This window comes from Podarcis vaucheri, assembly GCF_965113315.1.
Source record: "Podarcis vaucheri genome assembly, chromosome: 1".
Lineage (NCBI taxonomy): Eukaryota > Metazoa > Chordata > Lepidosauria > Squamata > Lacertidae > Podarcis > Podarcis vaucheri.
In genome coordinates, this window is record NC_138759.1 from 124,343,756 (window position 1) to 124,360,376 (window position 16,621).

Sequence of the window (16,621 nt, forward strand, 5' to 3'; positions counted from 1 at the left end):
GCAGTCTTTGGACCAGTGGATGTTGCCAAGCACAGAGGAGGAGAATCTGCAGGAAACTTTTACTGAATAATAAATAATAATAATAATAATAATAATAATAATATATTATTTATACCCCGCCCATCTGACTGGGTCCCCCCAGCCACTCTGGGCGGCTTCCAACAAAACATTAAAATACAATAACCTATTAAACATTAAAAGCTTTAAAGGGCTGCCTTTAGATGTCTTCTAAAAGTTTGGTAGTTATTTTTATCTTTGACATCTGGTGGGAAGGCGTTCCACAGGGCAGGTGCCACTACCGAAAAGGCCCTCTGCTTGGTTCCCTGTAAGTTGGCTTCTCGCAGTGAGGGAACCGCTAGAAGGCCCTCGGCGCTGGACCTCAGTGTCCAGGCAGAACGATGGGGGTGGAGACACTCCTTCAGGTATACTGGACCGAGGCCGTTGAGGGCTTTAAAGGTCAGCACCAACATTTTGAATTGTGCTCAGAAACGTACTGGGAGCCAGTGTAGGTTTTTCAAGAACGGTGTTTTATGGTCTTGGCGGCCGCTCCAAGTCACCTGTATTAACCTGCTTTCTTTCCACTGTGCAGTTCCAATGCGGAACTCAAGACCGCAATACCTCAAGGACTGCCTCTTTCCATATGAACCTACCCGGACCCTGAGATCTTCTTCTGAAGCCTTCCTTTGTGTGCCTCCTCTTCAAGAGGTCCAGAGGGTGGCCACACGAGAACGGGGCCTTCTCTGTGGTAGCTCCCAGTCTGTGGAACGCTCTCCCCAAGGAAGCTCACCTGGCCCCTTCATTATACAGTGGTACCTTGTTTTGAGTCCGCCTCGTCAAGCATCCATTTTGTCGAACGTCCACGGCAAACCCAGAAGTACCTGAACGGGTTACTTCTGCGTTTGCCGCTCGTACATGCGCAGAGCAGCATTTTGTAGTGCGTCCTTTTCGTCTAGCATCCAGGGCTCCAGAACGGATCCCAGTCGCAAAACACAAAACACAAAAGTGTTCCTCTTTAACCAGGCCTCTGGTTGACCTGATGCGACATCCTATACCCTTTTAAAATGTGGCTCTTTTTTTTTGGGGGGGGGGTGTTTGTGTGTTACTGGCTTATTGTTCTTATTTGTATTTTATATACAGTGGTGCCTCGCAAGATAAAATTAATTCGTTCCGCGAGTTTTGTCATCTTGCGGTTTTTTTCGTCTTGCGAAGCGCGGTGTCGGGAAAGTTTTGGAAAAGCTTCAAAAATCACCAAAGTCTTCAAAAACCTCAAAAAAGGCTACCACACCGTGTTCTATGAGTTGCTCCTCGAAGTCAAGTTGCAACTGTATTAACGGTGTTAAGAAAAAGGAAACAAACTTGCAAGACGTTTCCGTCTTGCGAAGCAAGCCCATAGGGAATTTCGTCTTGCGAAGCAACTCAAAAAACCAAAAACCCTTTCGTCTAGCGAGTTTTTTGTCTTGCGAGGCATTCGTCTTGCGAGGTACCACTGTATTGTGATCTTTTCTGTGAGCCGCCCCGAGACCTCTGGGAATATAAATTCAAAATAAAATAAAATAAAAGTGGTCTCCTATCCAGGCACTGAGCAGACTCAGACCTGCTTAGGTTCAATAAGGGGGCTTCACAGCTGTGTGAAGGCTCCCATTTACACTCTCCGCTTCCCCAAGCAGCTTTGGAAAAGCAGCCTCTACATACAATTTTCAAGCAAGTTTTGCAGGCCTCGGTTCTTTCCAGACCCCTCCCCAAAAGGCCTTGCTAGGAGAGGCCTACCAGTTCTGAAGCTGATCCAAGCAAGCGTTGGGCGGCCCTCCAATGCAAGCCATTTGCTGCCGCTGCTTCCATTCCACCAGCTCCTCTCGAATCAAGGCGTTCTGGGTGTGTTCCGACACATGCAGCGCATTGGCTATTCTCTGTAGCACATCCTAGAGACAGAGAGCCGTTCAGGAATGAGTAGGAGCATTTAGAATTCTAAAAACCATCTCACATCAATAGCATTTATTATTTATTAAATATGTAAACCGGCCCCTTCATCCTCATATCTTGATTGGTTGAGAGGGGTTGTATGTTTGGGGACAGAGAGGTTCTCCTTTGAGGTCTTTGGTTTTTTGCCTGCGGGCTGCGCTTCCGAGGCTCGCCAGTTTTTCCTTCTGTAAAATGGGTACTTTGCGATGACCATGAAAGCTGCTCACATTTTCAAACATGCCTCCACATCCAGAAACGTTTGCAGTAATAGGCTTTGGGAAGTGCAACAGGACACATGCTCAGTTCGTGCAGGGAACCAACTACAGTGGTACTTTTGTTCCCCAACGCTGAATACCTGGAAGTAAGTGTTCTGGTTTTCGAATGTTTTTCAGAAGCGGCTGTCGGCTATTGTTTCCAGGGCGCCTGCACCAATCACAAGCTGCGCCTTGGTTTTCAAACATTTCAGAAGTCAAACGGACTTCCGGAACGGATTAAGTTTGGCACTTTTGTTTTTGCTATTTATTTTGCGCTTTTGTTTTTGAGGCTTTTTTGGGTAATTTGTTTTTGTGACTGTGCAGCTGTTCAGCTACTGATCAATTGTGTGACTACGGAAATAGATAAAAGCCCTCCATCCAAACAATGACTATCATCATTAATTTTTATCATCTACAATACTGTCTTATTTATTTTATAGTACAGTACAGTACATTGATTATCGCTTTTGTTTTATGGATCAATGGTCTCGTTAGATAGTAAAATTCATGGTAAATTGCTGTTTAGGGGTTGTTTTTAAAAGTCTGGAACGGATTAATCTGTTTTGCATTAGTTTCTATGGGAAAGCGCACCTTGGTTTTGGAATGCTTTGGTTTTGGAACAGACTTCCGGAACGGAGTAGGTTTGGGAACCAAGGTACCACTGAAAGCTTGTTTAGTTTCTCCCTCTGCTGAAAGCATGGCCTGGAGCAGCCAATGTAATGGACTTTTCATTTCCTGAGAATTGGGCTATGGTGGCTCATAGCTGTCAAGTGTCCCTCATTTGAAGGGACAGTTCCTTATTCCAGCGCCATGTCCCGCTGCTGTCCCTTATTGATGGATGTCCCTTAAATTTCAAAGGAAGCAGCTCCTCTCCCTCCCTCCCTGCCGGCCAGGGAGGAGGGAGGCTCCAACTGTGTTGCTTGGCTGTGTTGCTCACCCAATAAGAAGTCTAAGAACAATTGGGGGGTGGAGCTTGCATGCCTTGTGTGTGGCTAGTTAATGCAAGCTGAGGAGGTTTTTGAATGCTGGATGCCATTTTGTTGCTGCTGCAAAATTTGCAGTGCAAAGCCAGGCCGGGGAGCCATCTTAAGTTGAGGCTGCATAGGCCTTGTGGTGCATGTGATTCAGATTCTATTCAGTTGAACCTCTGGTTACAAAGTTGGTTGGGCAGTGTTCTCGAAGCCACCAGCATGAGTTTGACCAGATTGCAGGAGGACAGGAAGACTGGAGTGCCTGGAACAGGTGAGACTGCAGGTCCTTTATTTTGGCTGCTGGTCCCTTATTTTCAAATCTGTAAGTTGACAGCTATGTGCTGGCTTGGGCTGATGTTCAACATCTGGAAGGTCCTGTGTGTTGGCTACCCCTGGCCTTGAATAAAAACCAAAGTTTCCCTGTACTTTGCAAGGAGAGATGAAGCACAAGTGGTCAAGATGTTTCTTAAGGAAAACACCTGCCTGCCAGCCAGTTCCCCACCTGTGCTAAGCCAAGGGAGGGGGGAGGGAGTTGCATCCCAGCAATTTAGACAGATATACAATGCCTCTCCACAAGTTCACCAAAGAATCACCTGTCTCATGAGGTCCAGCTGCAGATACATGGTGTGGAGCTGCATCTTTTCCTTTAGGAAGTCTTGCTGGGTCATACCACAGGGCTCATTTTCTGCAAAAACAGACCAAAGAAGAATTCCTGTGTTACGGCATTACATTTAAAGAACACTCTTAAGTTTGCGGAACTTTTAAAAAGAAAAGTAAAACCACATAGCTCAACAGCTGGAATGTATTTAGGAGAGGGGAGTTCTGATTTTTTTTTTTGTCCCCTTCAAAAGCAGAAGTGCTCTGAAAACCAGGAACCTATTCCTGCGCATTATAGACAACTTCCTTGTTAACGATGCTTAGGGAAACTGGTACTAATTCCATCCTCAAAGCCCACATATATATTGTGTCGTTCAACAGAAGAGTAAACCCTTGAGGGCAGACTTAGAATCTTATCTCAAAAAACCAATGTTCCCAAACCCACAAGCTGTTCATCGGCAGCCGATTTAGAGTGTAATGAGAGGGAACAAAGTTACCGTATTTTTCGCCCTATAGGACGCAGTTTTTCCCTCCGAAAATGAAGGGGAAATGTGTGTGCGTCCTATGGGGTGAATGCAGGCTTTCACTGAAGCCTGGAGAGCGAGAGGGGTAGGTGCGCACCGACCCCTCTCGCTCTCCACGCTTCAGGAAGCTCTGCGCAACCCTCGGGAGACTGGCGCGACTTCGCGCCAGTCTCCCAAGGGCTGCGCAGAGCTGCCTGCAGTCCCGGGCTTCGCGCAGCTCTGCGCAACCCTAGGAGGCCGGCGGGAAGTCGCGCCGGTCTCCCCAGGGTTGTGCAGAGCTGCCTGCATTCCGAAGCCTGGGGCGCGCGGAAGAGCACGCCCGGGCTTTGCGCAGCTCTCCGCAAGCCTGGGGAGACCGGCGCGACTTCCCGCCGGGCTCCCTAGGCTTGCGGATAACAGGCTGTTCTCGGGGCTCGGGTTGGGGGAAGCTCGGGCTTCCCCTGCGCCTGGGGTGGGAATAATCCCCCCCCCAAAAAAAAAACAGCTAGGTGCGTCCTATGGCGCGGTGCATCCCATAGGGCGAAAAATACAGTAAGTTTTTTTCATTCATTCCTGTATTATTCCCTGGCAGATGAGCTTGTGGGATTTTCTGTCTCAGGTGCTGAAGCAAACTTAGCCAGCCACATCCTGGGACCCATGGAGGAGACGCCATTTGCCGCCCCACTTCAGGCAGCCAGATGTTTTGCGCAGACCCACCCCGAACCTTCATTTGCTGAGGTAATTTGCTAGAGGCACTTAGTCAAGTACGGTGCACTCTCTCTCTCTCTCTCTCTCTCTCACACACACACACACCCCTTAACCCACCCACCCCCCAGTTTATGTCCAGTTTCAGAGATCCGTTGGGATAAAAAAATATTAAATGTCGGAGGCCAGCATTTTTATAAAGGAAAAACAGCACATACAGAAAGGGTTAAGAGCTCCTCTCCCATCTGACAATCTTCCCTTTCTTTTAAGGCCTCAGGCCGTCTTCATAATGTTAACTCCTGCATTCTGTCCCTGAGGAAACAATTGCCTGGCTCCAGAGAGAAAATGTATGGTCCCAAGGGTTTTTCTAAAAAAAATTCTTTTAAGCAAATAAGACTGAGAGAAAAGGACTACTGGATGGTTAAGTCCAGTCAAAGGCAACTATGGGGTTGCGGCACTCATCTCACTTTCAGGCCGAAGTTTGTCCACAGACAGGTAGGTCATGCGGCCATCTTCTAGCACAAGGGAACACCGTGACGGAAACCAGAGCACACAGAAACGCCATTTACCTTCCCGTCACAATGGTACCTATTTAGCTACTTGCACTGGCGTGCTTTTGAACTGCTAAGTTGGCAGGAGCTGGAACAGAGCAACGGGAGCTCACCTTGTCATGGGAATTCAAACCGCCGACCTTCCGATCAGCAAACCCAAGAGGCTCAGTGGTTTAGACCACAGTGCCACTTGCGTCCCTTTACCTTTTCTATAATAAGTTTCACATGAAAAGCCGGCCTCACCCTCAAATCACAACTCCCAACAAAGCAGTACAAGCATTTTACTAGAACCGTTATGGATCTGAACCCCTGCAAAGCTGAACTCCTCACCTCTAACCTGCAAGGTTTTGTATTTGAAGTCGTATTCGTCTTGCGCATCCTCCAGATTTTTGATGATCTGTTCGATTCCCTGGAAAAGCAATGACCTCTTTTTCGGAATTCAAGCTTACGCACTTGGAAATGGCAAAGAATTCTTAAATTGCCCCACCCACCTTTCTTCCTGGGAGCTCAGCTTATCCCTCCCACCCCCTTTTATCTCTGCAACAACTCTGAGGGGTAAGGTTAGGCTAAGAGAGACAGAGACTGACCGGCCCAGGATCACCCAGTGAGATGTGTCTTGAGTAGAGATTTGAACCCAAGCCTCCCCATTCCTAGTCCAACACCTGAACCACTATACCATACTGGCTCCTTATTATAGTGGGGTTTCAAGGACCGAAGGGAGAGACCGTTTAGTAATGACTTGTCTAAGTAAACCAATTTAGACATCTGGGATAGTCAGTGACACAGTAAAGACATTCACACTTAACTCTGGTTAACTTTAACACGGATTCACAACGTACAGGGATTGTGGAATGTGCGTTGAGACACACACACAAAAAAAACGTTGGTGGTGCTGGGTTAAGAAAGCCCGCAAAGATGCAATGCTTAACACATCATTTTTCCACTGGTCCCAATCTGGCACGGGGCTTCAGCGACTCGGATGCTCCCAGACCATCCCTGGGACCACTCTTAACCATGACGATGCAAAAAGGTTCTGCACTCATTCTAAACCATGGTTTCCCAAACATAACCATGGCTTAAATCAACCTTCCCTAAGCTTGGTTATGGATTTGGTATGACAACTACCATTAGGATCTAGCTGGCTAGGGCTAAAGCTCATAGTCTAGCAATATCTTGTGGACCAGCATTGGGAAAGGCTAGTTTAGGCAATTTCAATGAAATTGAAAACAATGTAGGGCTTAACATGTATGTTTATTTAATTGTTGCCCATCCTTCACCCCAAGAAACCAGGGTGGGTTGCAGCATTAAAAACAAATATTAAAACAACTTACAAACATAATGTGGGTTTCTAAAAACACTGTCTGGAAAGGGCGATAGCCCAACCACTCTTTGGCTGAAAATTTGTGGTTGCGTTTCTTCCCGTGAGATACCAAGTGAAATAAACTTGCAAGAAAGCAGACAACAAAACTCTACAGCAGCACTGATGAGGTAGAGCCCCCTGGTCGACTCCAAAGATGAACAAACCCCTGTCCAAATGCGGCGAGGAAAGACAAGTCCCATATTTTGCTCTCGCACCTCTCAGCATGCCTTCAAGCGCTTTTCGTCAACAAGTTTCAGCTCAAGAACGCCTGGACTTTCAATACTTACAGTGACACTATCCTTCACGCTTTTGACTTTTGCATCCAGTTCCTTCACTCTGCCCAGCACTACTGTGTTCTGCACAGTCCCCAGCTGCATCTGGAATGGAAACGAGAATGCATGACGACATGCAGGAGGGACCAAGGACTACAACGCCCATCATCCCTGACCAATGCCAATGCTGGCGGGGACCGATGGGAGATTGACAGCATCTGAAGGTCTGCAGTTTGTCCACCCGCATGGCTACGTACAAGAAACTAAACCCCCAAAACAAATTATTCTCTACAAGGGACGGGCAAACTGAGCACCTGCTCACTTGGAGAAATCTTTCAAATCAACACAGTCCCACCCATGTGTTGTCAAACGTAAATCTCACCTCAGCAACCCGGCGTGGAGAAGAATAGAAGGGTAATAATAACCTCACTCCTCAAATCTTTATAAAGAGTGCATGCCATAAGCACGTGAGCCACTGACTCAATACTGCCATCTCCACAGGAACATAACCGTTTTCCCAGTGGAAGGCAGCCGAAGGCAGTACAGTATAATTCAATCTTGCAAAAGTGAAAGCGCGTCTGTATTTTGGAATTGTTAAATTTTGCAAATAGGGCGCCAAAGTGTCAAAATGACTAGGTGGAAAATAATCATACCACGGACAAAACTTCCTTAATGTGGCCAGATTATTCTGTCGCTTGATCTCTTACTCCCAGGTATATATATAAAAAAAATTCCTTCCAGTAGCACCCTAAAGACCAACTAAGTTAGTTCTTGGTATGAGCTTTCGTGTGCATGCACACTTCTTCAGATCCCAGGTATATGGGAGTCTTGACGGGATTTTAGACTCCAGGGAAAGGAGGTGCAGGCTACAAAAATGAAAGTCCTATGGATGCTGCAATGCTTGTTCCAATGCTTTGTGAATTCCAGCATTCCAGGGAACGCCTGGCTTCAGGCACAATGTTCTTGGGGCGGTCAGTACCGTTGGTCTCAAAGGGAATTGGGACTGAATTGGACGTCGTGGGAAACTGCATTTGTTTGCTGATGTTTTTTAACGCAGCCATGGTGCCTGATCAGGATTGGAACCATAATGCTAAAAGTGTGTGGGGGGGGGTTTATCCCCTCACCCACAAAAAACAAATGTCTATTTCCTTTGAAAGGAAGTTGTCGTCAGCATCGATAGTAGCTTTGCTTCCAGAGCAGATAGCAGCTTTAGAGAAAGGAACCCATTTCTGTTAGGATCACAGTTCTGGGAGTGGGGCTGGCAGGGGGACCAAACTCACTCTTCTTTCCTGCAATCCCAGTTGGATCCCTACCACTGGGTGCAGCTTAAGCAAAATAAATATAACCAGATATGCAAAACGTAATGTTGCATTTTCAGTATCATCTAGCTTAACGGTGGCTTGAAGGTGACTTACGGTTCAACATGAAAGCAAACATATTTGGAAATACAGCCGCCAGTTTTGTCCAAAAATTGCATGTACTGCCCAGTTACAAAGCTTATAAACAATAACATAATGATGTTTTTATAATGTTGCACTATTTTAGTGTTGTTAGCCGCCCTGAGCCCGGCTTCGGCTGGGGAGGGCGGGATATAAATAAAATTTATTATTATTATTATTATTAAACTGCAGGTAAGAAAACATAACCAATAAATAAGTTAAAACTGATTTTAGATAGAAATTTAAACAGATACGGCTTTTTCAAAAAAACTTGCGTCCTAAAGCAGGCACTGGGTGAGACTCTCTTGGCTGCAGCGAGATTGTTCCACTTAAAATTTATGGCTTGTTGTACACTGAAAGAAAGCTACATGAAAATGATGTACTGTTGGTATTTGACTCCAGTAAAACTAGCAAAAATGTACAAAAACCTCCATTTATGTTGGAAGTGTAAACATAAAGAAGGTTATTTTTACCACATGTAGAGGACATGTAAAATAGGAAGAGACTTCTGGGAAATGAGATACAATGAATTGGGAAAAAAAATGTTTAAGATAACTTTTATCAAAAAACCAGAAGCCTTTTTACTAGGGTTTTAACAGGAGACGAAATAACAAAAGAATAAAAAAGACTATGTAGGCGACAACAGCCGCAAGAATGCTACTTGCACAGAAGTGGAAGGAAGAGAAAGTCTCAACTAAAGAAGAGTGAATAACCAAGATGGACGGACTATGCCGAAATGGCCAAGATGACCGTGAGGATCAGGCACCAAGATGACAAGAAATTCAGTCAAGAGTGGGGCAAGTTTATAGAATATCTTAAAGGCCACTGCGTATACTTAAAAACGTTAGCAGGATTATTGTAACACTTATAATGTAATATTAGTTAAGGTAGAAAATGAGATAAAATGGATTAGACAAATGTAATTAGATGCAAAAAATATAGAGGGGAATTGGAAATCAGGAGTGGGGGAGGGGGATGTCCGAGGTACCTAAGTAATCCTGGGAGTGTAAAAACTGAAAATGATGTGAATGTATAACAACATTGTTTAAAAAATGAAATATTAAAAAACCCCAACAGTAATTAAAAAAAAGAGATCGTTCCACAGCTGAGGTGCCAGCACTAAGAAGGCTCTGCCATTCACTTGTTTTAACTTTGATGACACCCAGGTCTAGCAACAACAGAAGCACCCAAAGACAATTGCAGGCTCTGAGCAGACTTGACAGTGAAGGTCTAAACGTGGCAAAAAGGTGTATAAATCAAAGGCTGGATGATGCGGAGCTATACCAAAATTTCTTAGCTGGTGGTGGAGCCTGCTTGCTGTTAAATCTCGGCATAACCCCTATCTACCGTGCTCCGTCCTACTTAACATCGCTTATGGCCGCATCTCACCGATATGCCTTCATTAGAGCTAGGTTCAATGTTTTTCCAACAAACGTGCTGAGACATAGATTCACTAAGGGCCAAGTTCCTTCAATGTGTACTTGTGAAATGAAAACATCTGAATCTCTACATCATGTTATGTTTATCTGCCCCATGTACAGTTCAGCTCGTGCTAGTATACTAAACTCCATAATCCAGCCTATGGCTGACAAACCAGTAGACCTACAGCTTCCCTGGGTTCTTCAAGATGTGGATCCTTATATTACCCTACAGGTTGCCAAATTCCTAACAGCCGTCCTCTCGTACAAGAGACGGAATGGAATGTTAGCTGATTATTGATAGCTAGAAGATTTTTCGATAATGACATCAGATATTGATTTTAGCGTAGTGTCTAAATTTTTAATCTTAATCTTAAATTTTCCTTTTGAATTGCCAATATTTGTCCTTGTGAGCTGTGAATTGTGTTATATTACTTGTGGCTTGTACGAGACCGCTGTTTTATCTGATTTGTTTTGTGTGTTGTGCTTTATGATGGGCATAATAGCCGAATAAACATTTTGACTTTGACTTTGACAGTGAAAGAGATCTTCTTGGAAGTCCAGCCTGAGCTTCAGCATATAATGTTGGGGCAGCACTCCACATGGTGTGCTGTGTGAATGTCGCTGTGGATCTCTAGAGGATATCTCTCAACGACATGATGCTGTTTGCCCAGAGACAAAAAAGCGAGGGAGAAAACAGTTACCTTATCTACTTCCTCAGCCAACTTGAGGATTTTCTCTTCTTCGTGCAGACACTTGGAGATCATCATGGCCATGAACATGGGGTCTTCCTCAAACGTGTTCTAGAATACGTCATAAAAAACAGGTTAATGGGAGCTGGCCAAGCTCCTCTCACTTTTTGTTACATTTGCCTATAAAATAACAACAAGAGGAGGAACTAAACAACATTGAGCAGGGCATCCTCAGGTTTCGACATCCCATCAAACTCAAATAAAAAAAGATGCCGAGTACTCAACCACACAACAGGTGAGCTGCCAAGAAGCAGAAGTAGAGCCTATTCACACATGCACCTGGGCAAACCATAGTCCCGGGAAAAATCTGCACTTATTTATGCTCATCTCAGTATTTTGCATTTCTGAAGACAGATCACAAGTATCCCACATCCTTCAGAGAGCCACCTTATTGCAGGTCAATATGCATAAACTTCACTACTGCAGCTGTTATGTAGCAGCCCAAATTTGGGGGGCCAGTTCAACACACAAGATCCAAGATTGTGGACCAGTAATTGTTGAACAAACATTAAAGGGGGGGGGGTCTGCCAACATTACCCTTGATTTGAAGACATGCTAAAATTTTCAGGACCGTAATACACAAAGCTATTGGCTGTGAAGCACCGTATTTTTCACTCTATAAGACGCACTTTTCCCTTCCTAAAAAGTAAGGGAAAGTGTGTGTGCGTCTTATGGAGCGAATGAAGGCTGCGCGGCTACCCCAGAAGCCAGAACAGCAAGAGGCTATCCCAGAAGCCAGATCCCTCTTGTTGTTCTGGTTTCTGGGATTCAGATTTTTTTTCTTCTTGTTTTCCTCCTCCAAAAACTAGGTGCGTCTTATCGGCTGGTGTATCCTATAGAGCGAAAAATATGTTAATTGCATGCATTCATTTGAAGCACTACGATACCACTTTAAACATTCATGACTTCCCCAAGAGTGTTTTGGGAGCTATAGTTTGTTACAGATGCTAAGAGTTGTTAGGGGACCAACTCCTCTCCTGTATTGAGAGGTTTTTAATGTTTGAGGTTTTTCTATGTGCTATATAAGCTGCCCAGAGTGTCTGGGGAAACTCAGCCAGATGGATGGGGTATAAATAATAAAATTATTATTCCAGTCCCAGAGGTGCAATTTCAAGAGTACCCTTTGAAGATGGATTGACTGGATAAATAAAATTGGTTTAGCAGTGTTCTTAGACTGTTCTCATTTGTTTCACTGGTACGTGACCAGGAAAACATCCAGCATTTACTTGGGGACAGTATCAAGGCCCTTCTGAACGGAAGGATCATGGCGAGATCCTTGCATGAATGAAGAGCGTATGTAAACCATGTGAATAATTTTACATATATATATTTTTTTACAGAGATACTTCTCATTCACAGGGACATTACCTGTAGGTTACGTTTGCTCTTCCTAATGTTGTGCTGAAGTAAAAAGTTGTTTTCCTGTGTGAAGCGGCTGTATTGGTCATCCAGCTGAGACAGCAGGTTATGGAACAGCAGAGTCGCCTGTGAAACATCGCTAGCAGCATGGTCCCTGGGAAATGGAGCAATGGAAGATGTTCGCTTTCAGCTTCTTTACCCTTCCACAAACCTTCTTGCAAGGTCCTCTGCCCTTCCAGCAGCCTATTTTGGTTTATTATTTGCAGCAGCAATCCCAACTAACAATACTGCACTGCAGCTTGAATCAAATAGGTACAAATAAAGCAGACAGGTGTGCCACCATTATGTTTTGGGTTGGAGCAGCACCAGGTACCAGTGTTAGAAACTCAAGATATAGAAGCTACATGCCAAATGGCTCCTTAAACCAAGGTTGCAGTCGCCAAAACAGAATGTCTAGTTGCCATTTGGGGGCAAGACGGCTCTGAAGTCTCGCTTTGCAAATGATGGACTGGTTGTGATCGATTCTCAGTTGAACATCTGGCTTGTTCATATGACAACCTTGAGCTAGAATAAGAAGTCTGAGAACTTGAAGAAGAAAAGTCACTTGATCCAGGGACACTTCACATATATACAGTGGTACCTTGGTTCTCAAACGCCTTGGTACTCAAACAACTTGGAACCCAAACACTGCAAACCTGGAAGTAAGTGTTCCAGCTTGCAAATGTTTTTCGGAAGCTGAACGTGCTCTGGGTTATTTGTAGGGCATAGGAATTCGTTCTTTTTTTCTTTCTTTTTTTTAAAAAAAACAGTGGTACCTCGGGTTAAGTACTTAATTCATTCCGGAGGCCCGTTCTTAACCTGAAACTGTGCTTAATCTGAAGCACCACTTTAGCTAATGGGGCCTCCCGCTGCTGCCGCGCCGCTGGAGCACGATTTCTGTTCTCATCCTGAAGCAAAGTTCTTAACCTGAAGCACTATTTCTGGGTTAGCGGAGTCTGTAACCTGAAGCGTATGTAACCTGAAGTACCACTGTATAATCCAGCCTACCACATGGTCTGAGGGACGGTGGACCGGCCCACGGCTGAAAAAGGTTGCTGACCCCTGTTATAAGAGTTTGGATTTGATATCCCGCTTTATCACTACCCAAAGGAGTCTCAAAGCGGCTAACATTCTCCTTTCCCTTCCTCCCCCACAACAAACACTCTGTGAGGTGAGTGGGGCTGAGGGACTTCAGAGAAGTGTGACTGGCCCAAGGTCACCCAGCAGCTGCATGTGGAGGAGCAGGGAAGCGAACCTGGTTCACCAGATTATGAGTCCACCGCTCTTAACCACTACACCACACTGGCTCTGGTTATAGATCAATAGATAGTAAAATTCAGGTTAAATTGCTTTTTTAGGTTTTTTATTTAAAAAGTCTGGAATGGATTAATCCATTTTTGCATTATGGGAATGCGTGCCTTTTGATTTTGGAACGGACTTCCGGAAAGGATTAAGTTTGAGGACCAAGGTACCACTGTATTGGCCTATTCCGACCTCTTTCTTAACGATATCTGCTACTGCTCAGGAAAAGCAATTTCGTTCCAGAATATCATTCCGATTGAGTAGATAAAATGTAACTGGTAGGGTGGGGTATTAGTGTGCAAAAACAGTCCAGATCCAATTATTCCTGGTTGGTGGAGATGTCAGGCACTTTTCACTTGGTCACAAGTGGTCAAGGACCAGATGCAAAATGCGCCTGTTAATTTCAAACACTGCCAGGTACCGTGATGTCATGCAAGTAACATCCTCAACAGGATGACAAGACTTTAGTTGACAAGACTTAGGATGTCGTTGGCTCAACTTGCTTACATCTCAACATTAAGCTGGTTGCCAAACAAGGGCTTACAATAAAACATGTTTACTTGCTTTACCAAAACTTAGTTCCTATGCAAACATTATCTTTGGCACTTTTTAAAGCTCAATCGTTTTGACAGGAGCAAATTAGGCCACGCACAGTTTGGAACACAATCTTATCATTTGACATCTCAAACACAAGTTGGCCTCTCACCAGTCTTGGGCTTCCAGCCACTGCGCGAGATACTGTCGTATCTCCATGGGGAAACTGTCATCGTATAGTTGGTGCACTTGCTCCAGGAATTTCGAATCCAACTGCTGCAATTTATACCACTGACTCATCCTGCAGAATCAAAAGGAGAACAGTTTTTAAGAATACTTACCGTAACGTTCTCTTATCACACACCTCAGTGGAGATCTTAGCTTCCTCTTCTCTGAGATCAGAATGGAACTGCAGGCTACCAAAAGTTTAGGAAGCTAGCAAAAGGCTGAGACCTGCAAGCCAGTAACTTGTGTGTTCACAAGGCTGCTCCATCAGAAAATGGCTTAGGCCCAGCTGTACTAAAAAGCAAACTTGAATTCTGTGCCAAGCAACACTGCATTTTATAACGTTTAATATTCAATGTCTTACTATGTTTCTATGCGTGCTGTAAGCCGCCCAGAGTGGCTGGGGAAACCCGGCCAGATGGGCAGGTGTCAGGGAACTGACATCGGAGGGAGAGGCGAAGGGGAGGCTCCCAGATGATGCTGGCGAAGGACCCAGCAGCAGGGGGAGAAACAGCTCAGTAGAGGGGGAAGCCAATCAGCGCAACACCGGGGATAAAGGGGGGAGGCAGACGGGGGAATTGGAGAGAGGGCTCCAGGACCCTTCACTGGACATCAGTGAGGAGAGCCCAGGTCCTCCGCTACCCACGCCTTCCCTGCGCAGAAGACTCCCGCGCAGTGAGAGGAGGAGGAGACTGGGTGTCAAACAACTTTTATGTTGGAAGAGGTTCAAGAAACGCCCACTGACGGATTCTGCCAGTGACTGAGGCAGCCACGATGAGAGGGGGCTGTGCAGTCAGAAAGGTTTAACAAGGCAAATTAACCGAGAAAGGCACCAGTTTACGCACGAGTAACTCATACCTATTAAAGCAGGATATGAATTATTATTATGCTATACGAACAGCACAATTTTTCTGCCTTTGCAACAGGGAGTAAAAAGGCTAGTGGAGGAATTGTAAGGGTGAAAAATGGGGATGAGCAGGACTTAGGCTGCAATCCTATACCCACTTCCCTGGGAGTAAGCCACACTGAATGCAACAGGGCTTACTTTTATAGCATTCTTCTGTTATAAGGTTAGGTGGATAGTGCATGTAGGTACAAATAATTTAAAATGTACAGGACAATTGCCAAACTGTTTGGCATCTGGACACATCCTGCAAAAAGTTCAGAAATCTCCCCTCTCTTGTGACTTACATTAATTCAGCAACTGGAGAAAAGAGGTGCAATCTAACCCCTAAGTTAAGCAGTATCGCACACCACTGGGTTCAGCTGGCAAGATTTAACAGGCATGCTTTTAATCGTTCCCCACTGAAATCAGAGGGACAAAATAATGCTTAATTTGAACGGGATGATGCTCAGTGCATTTCTGCATTGGCCCCAGACAGATCGCAATCTGGACCAAGACAAGTAGGGAGAAATAACCCAATCTTTAGCACCTTAATAACCAATTCCCTCTTGTTTTGCTTTAATTCTGCCATGGGCGTAGCCAGGATTTATGTTGGGCAGGGGGCAGGACTTCTATCTGGCTCTGTCTAGCAGATTCAGAATGAAACATCTCAACAACAGCTCTTTTAAATTGTTTTCTTTTGACCCCAGAATAATCTGTCAAAATCTTACGTCATTTGACAACTAGAAGGTAAATAAATAAATAAATAAACATCTGGGCGTACCTTTCATGCAGTTAAAGGGTATAATTTGCAAAATTACAAAAAACACGCCTTTTAAAAAACAACAACCCTGAACTAAAACAAGTTTTCTTGAATTTGCTGAAAACCGTTTCACACTTCCTTCTCAAATTCTTTTTTTCCAATGCAGTTTTTCTGTGCACGCTCAGTAAGCATAGCCCACTGAGACTCCCCTGTGACCTCTGACCTTAGCCAGGTCTTTATGCTCCGCAAGGTACTGAATGACCGCTCTATGGTCCAAGTAGTAGTGCAAGACTGAGCAAGAGAGATGGTCAGTCAGTATTCTAAATTTTGATGTTCTGCAGACAATGGCTCACACATTTGAGGGAAGGATAAAATAATATACCACATACATAAGTAACAAAAGCAGGCACTGCTAAATAAAGGATCAAAATCAGAACTGCTGTCATTAGAATAATCAAGATTATGGAAGCAGAAAGAAATAAGAACTTTGCACCCTGAAATCCAACACACGGGAAGTCACCCTTAAAATATTATAATACCAAATTAAACCATTTTTAAAATAATTGTATTGTAATTTGATATTGTGATAATGTGGCTCTTTTGGATCAATGTGATTAAAAATTAATAAAAAATATTATACAAAGTCAGGCACTGATGTTTTCTACAGAAAAATACTTGCCAGGGAGGAAGATTGTTATATTTTTATTTATTTACTTGATGGGGGGGGGAGGTGCC

General features: G+C 44.5%; 1 protein-coding gene across 1 annotated transcript in view; it reads right to left on the reverse strand.

The window, feature by feature from the left end:
• STAT1 (signal transducer and activator of transcription 1) overlaps positions 1–16,621 on the reverse strand; it is a 45,715-nt gene that overhangs the window by 28,328 nt on the left and 766 nt on the right. The window contains exons 2-8 of the mRNA XM_082238611.1: positions 14,188–14,316; positions 12,150–12,294; positions 10,734–10,832; positions 7,188–7,277; positions 5,871–5,949; positions 3,778–3,869; positions 1,768–1,919 (exon numbers count right to left, since the gene is read on the reverse strand). Coding sequence (XP_082094737.1) covers positions 1,768–1,919; positions 3,778–3,869; positions 5,871–5,949; positions 7,188–7,277; positions 10,734–10,832; positions 12,150–12,294; positions 14,188–14,315 — 785 coding nt within the window. The 5' untranslated portion in view covers position 14,316. The remainder of the gene's footprint in view (positions 1–1,767; positions 1,920–3,777; positions 3,870–5,870; positions 5,950–7,187; positions 7,278–10,733; positions 10,833–12,149; positions 12,295–14,187; positions 14,317–16,621) is intronic.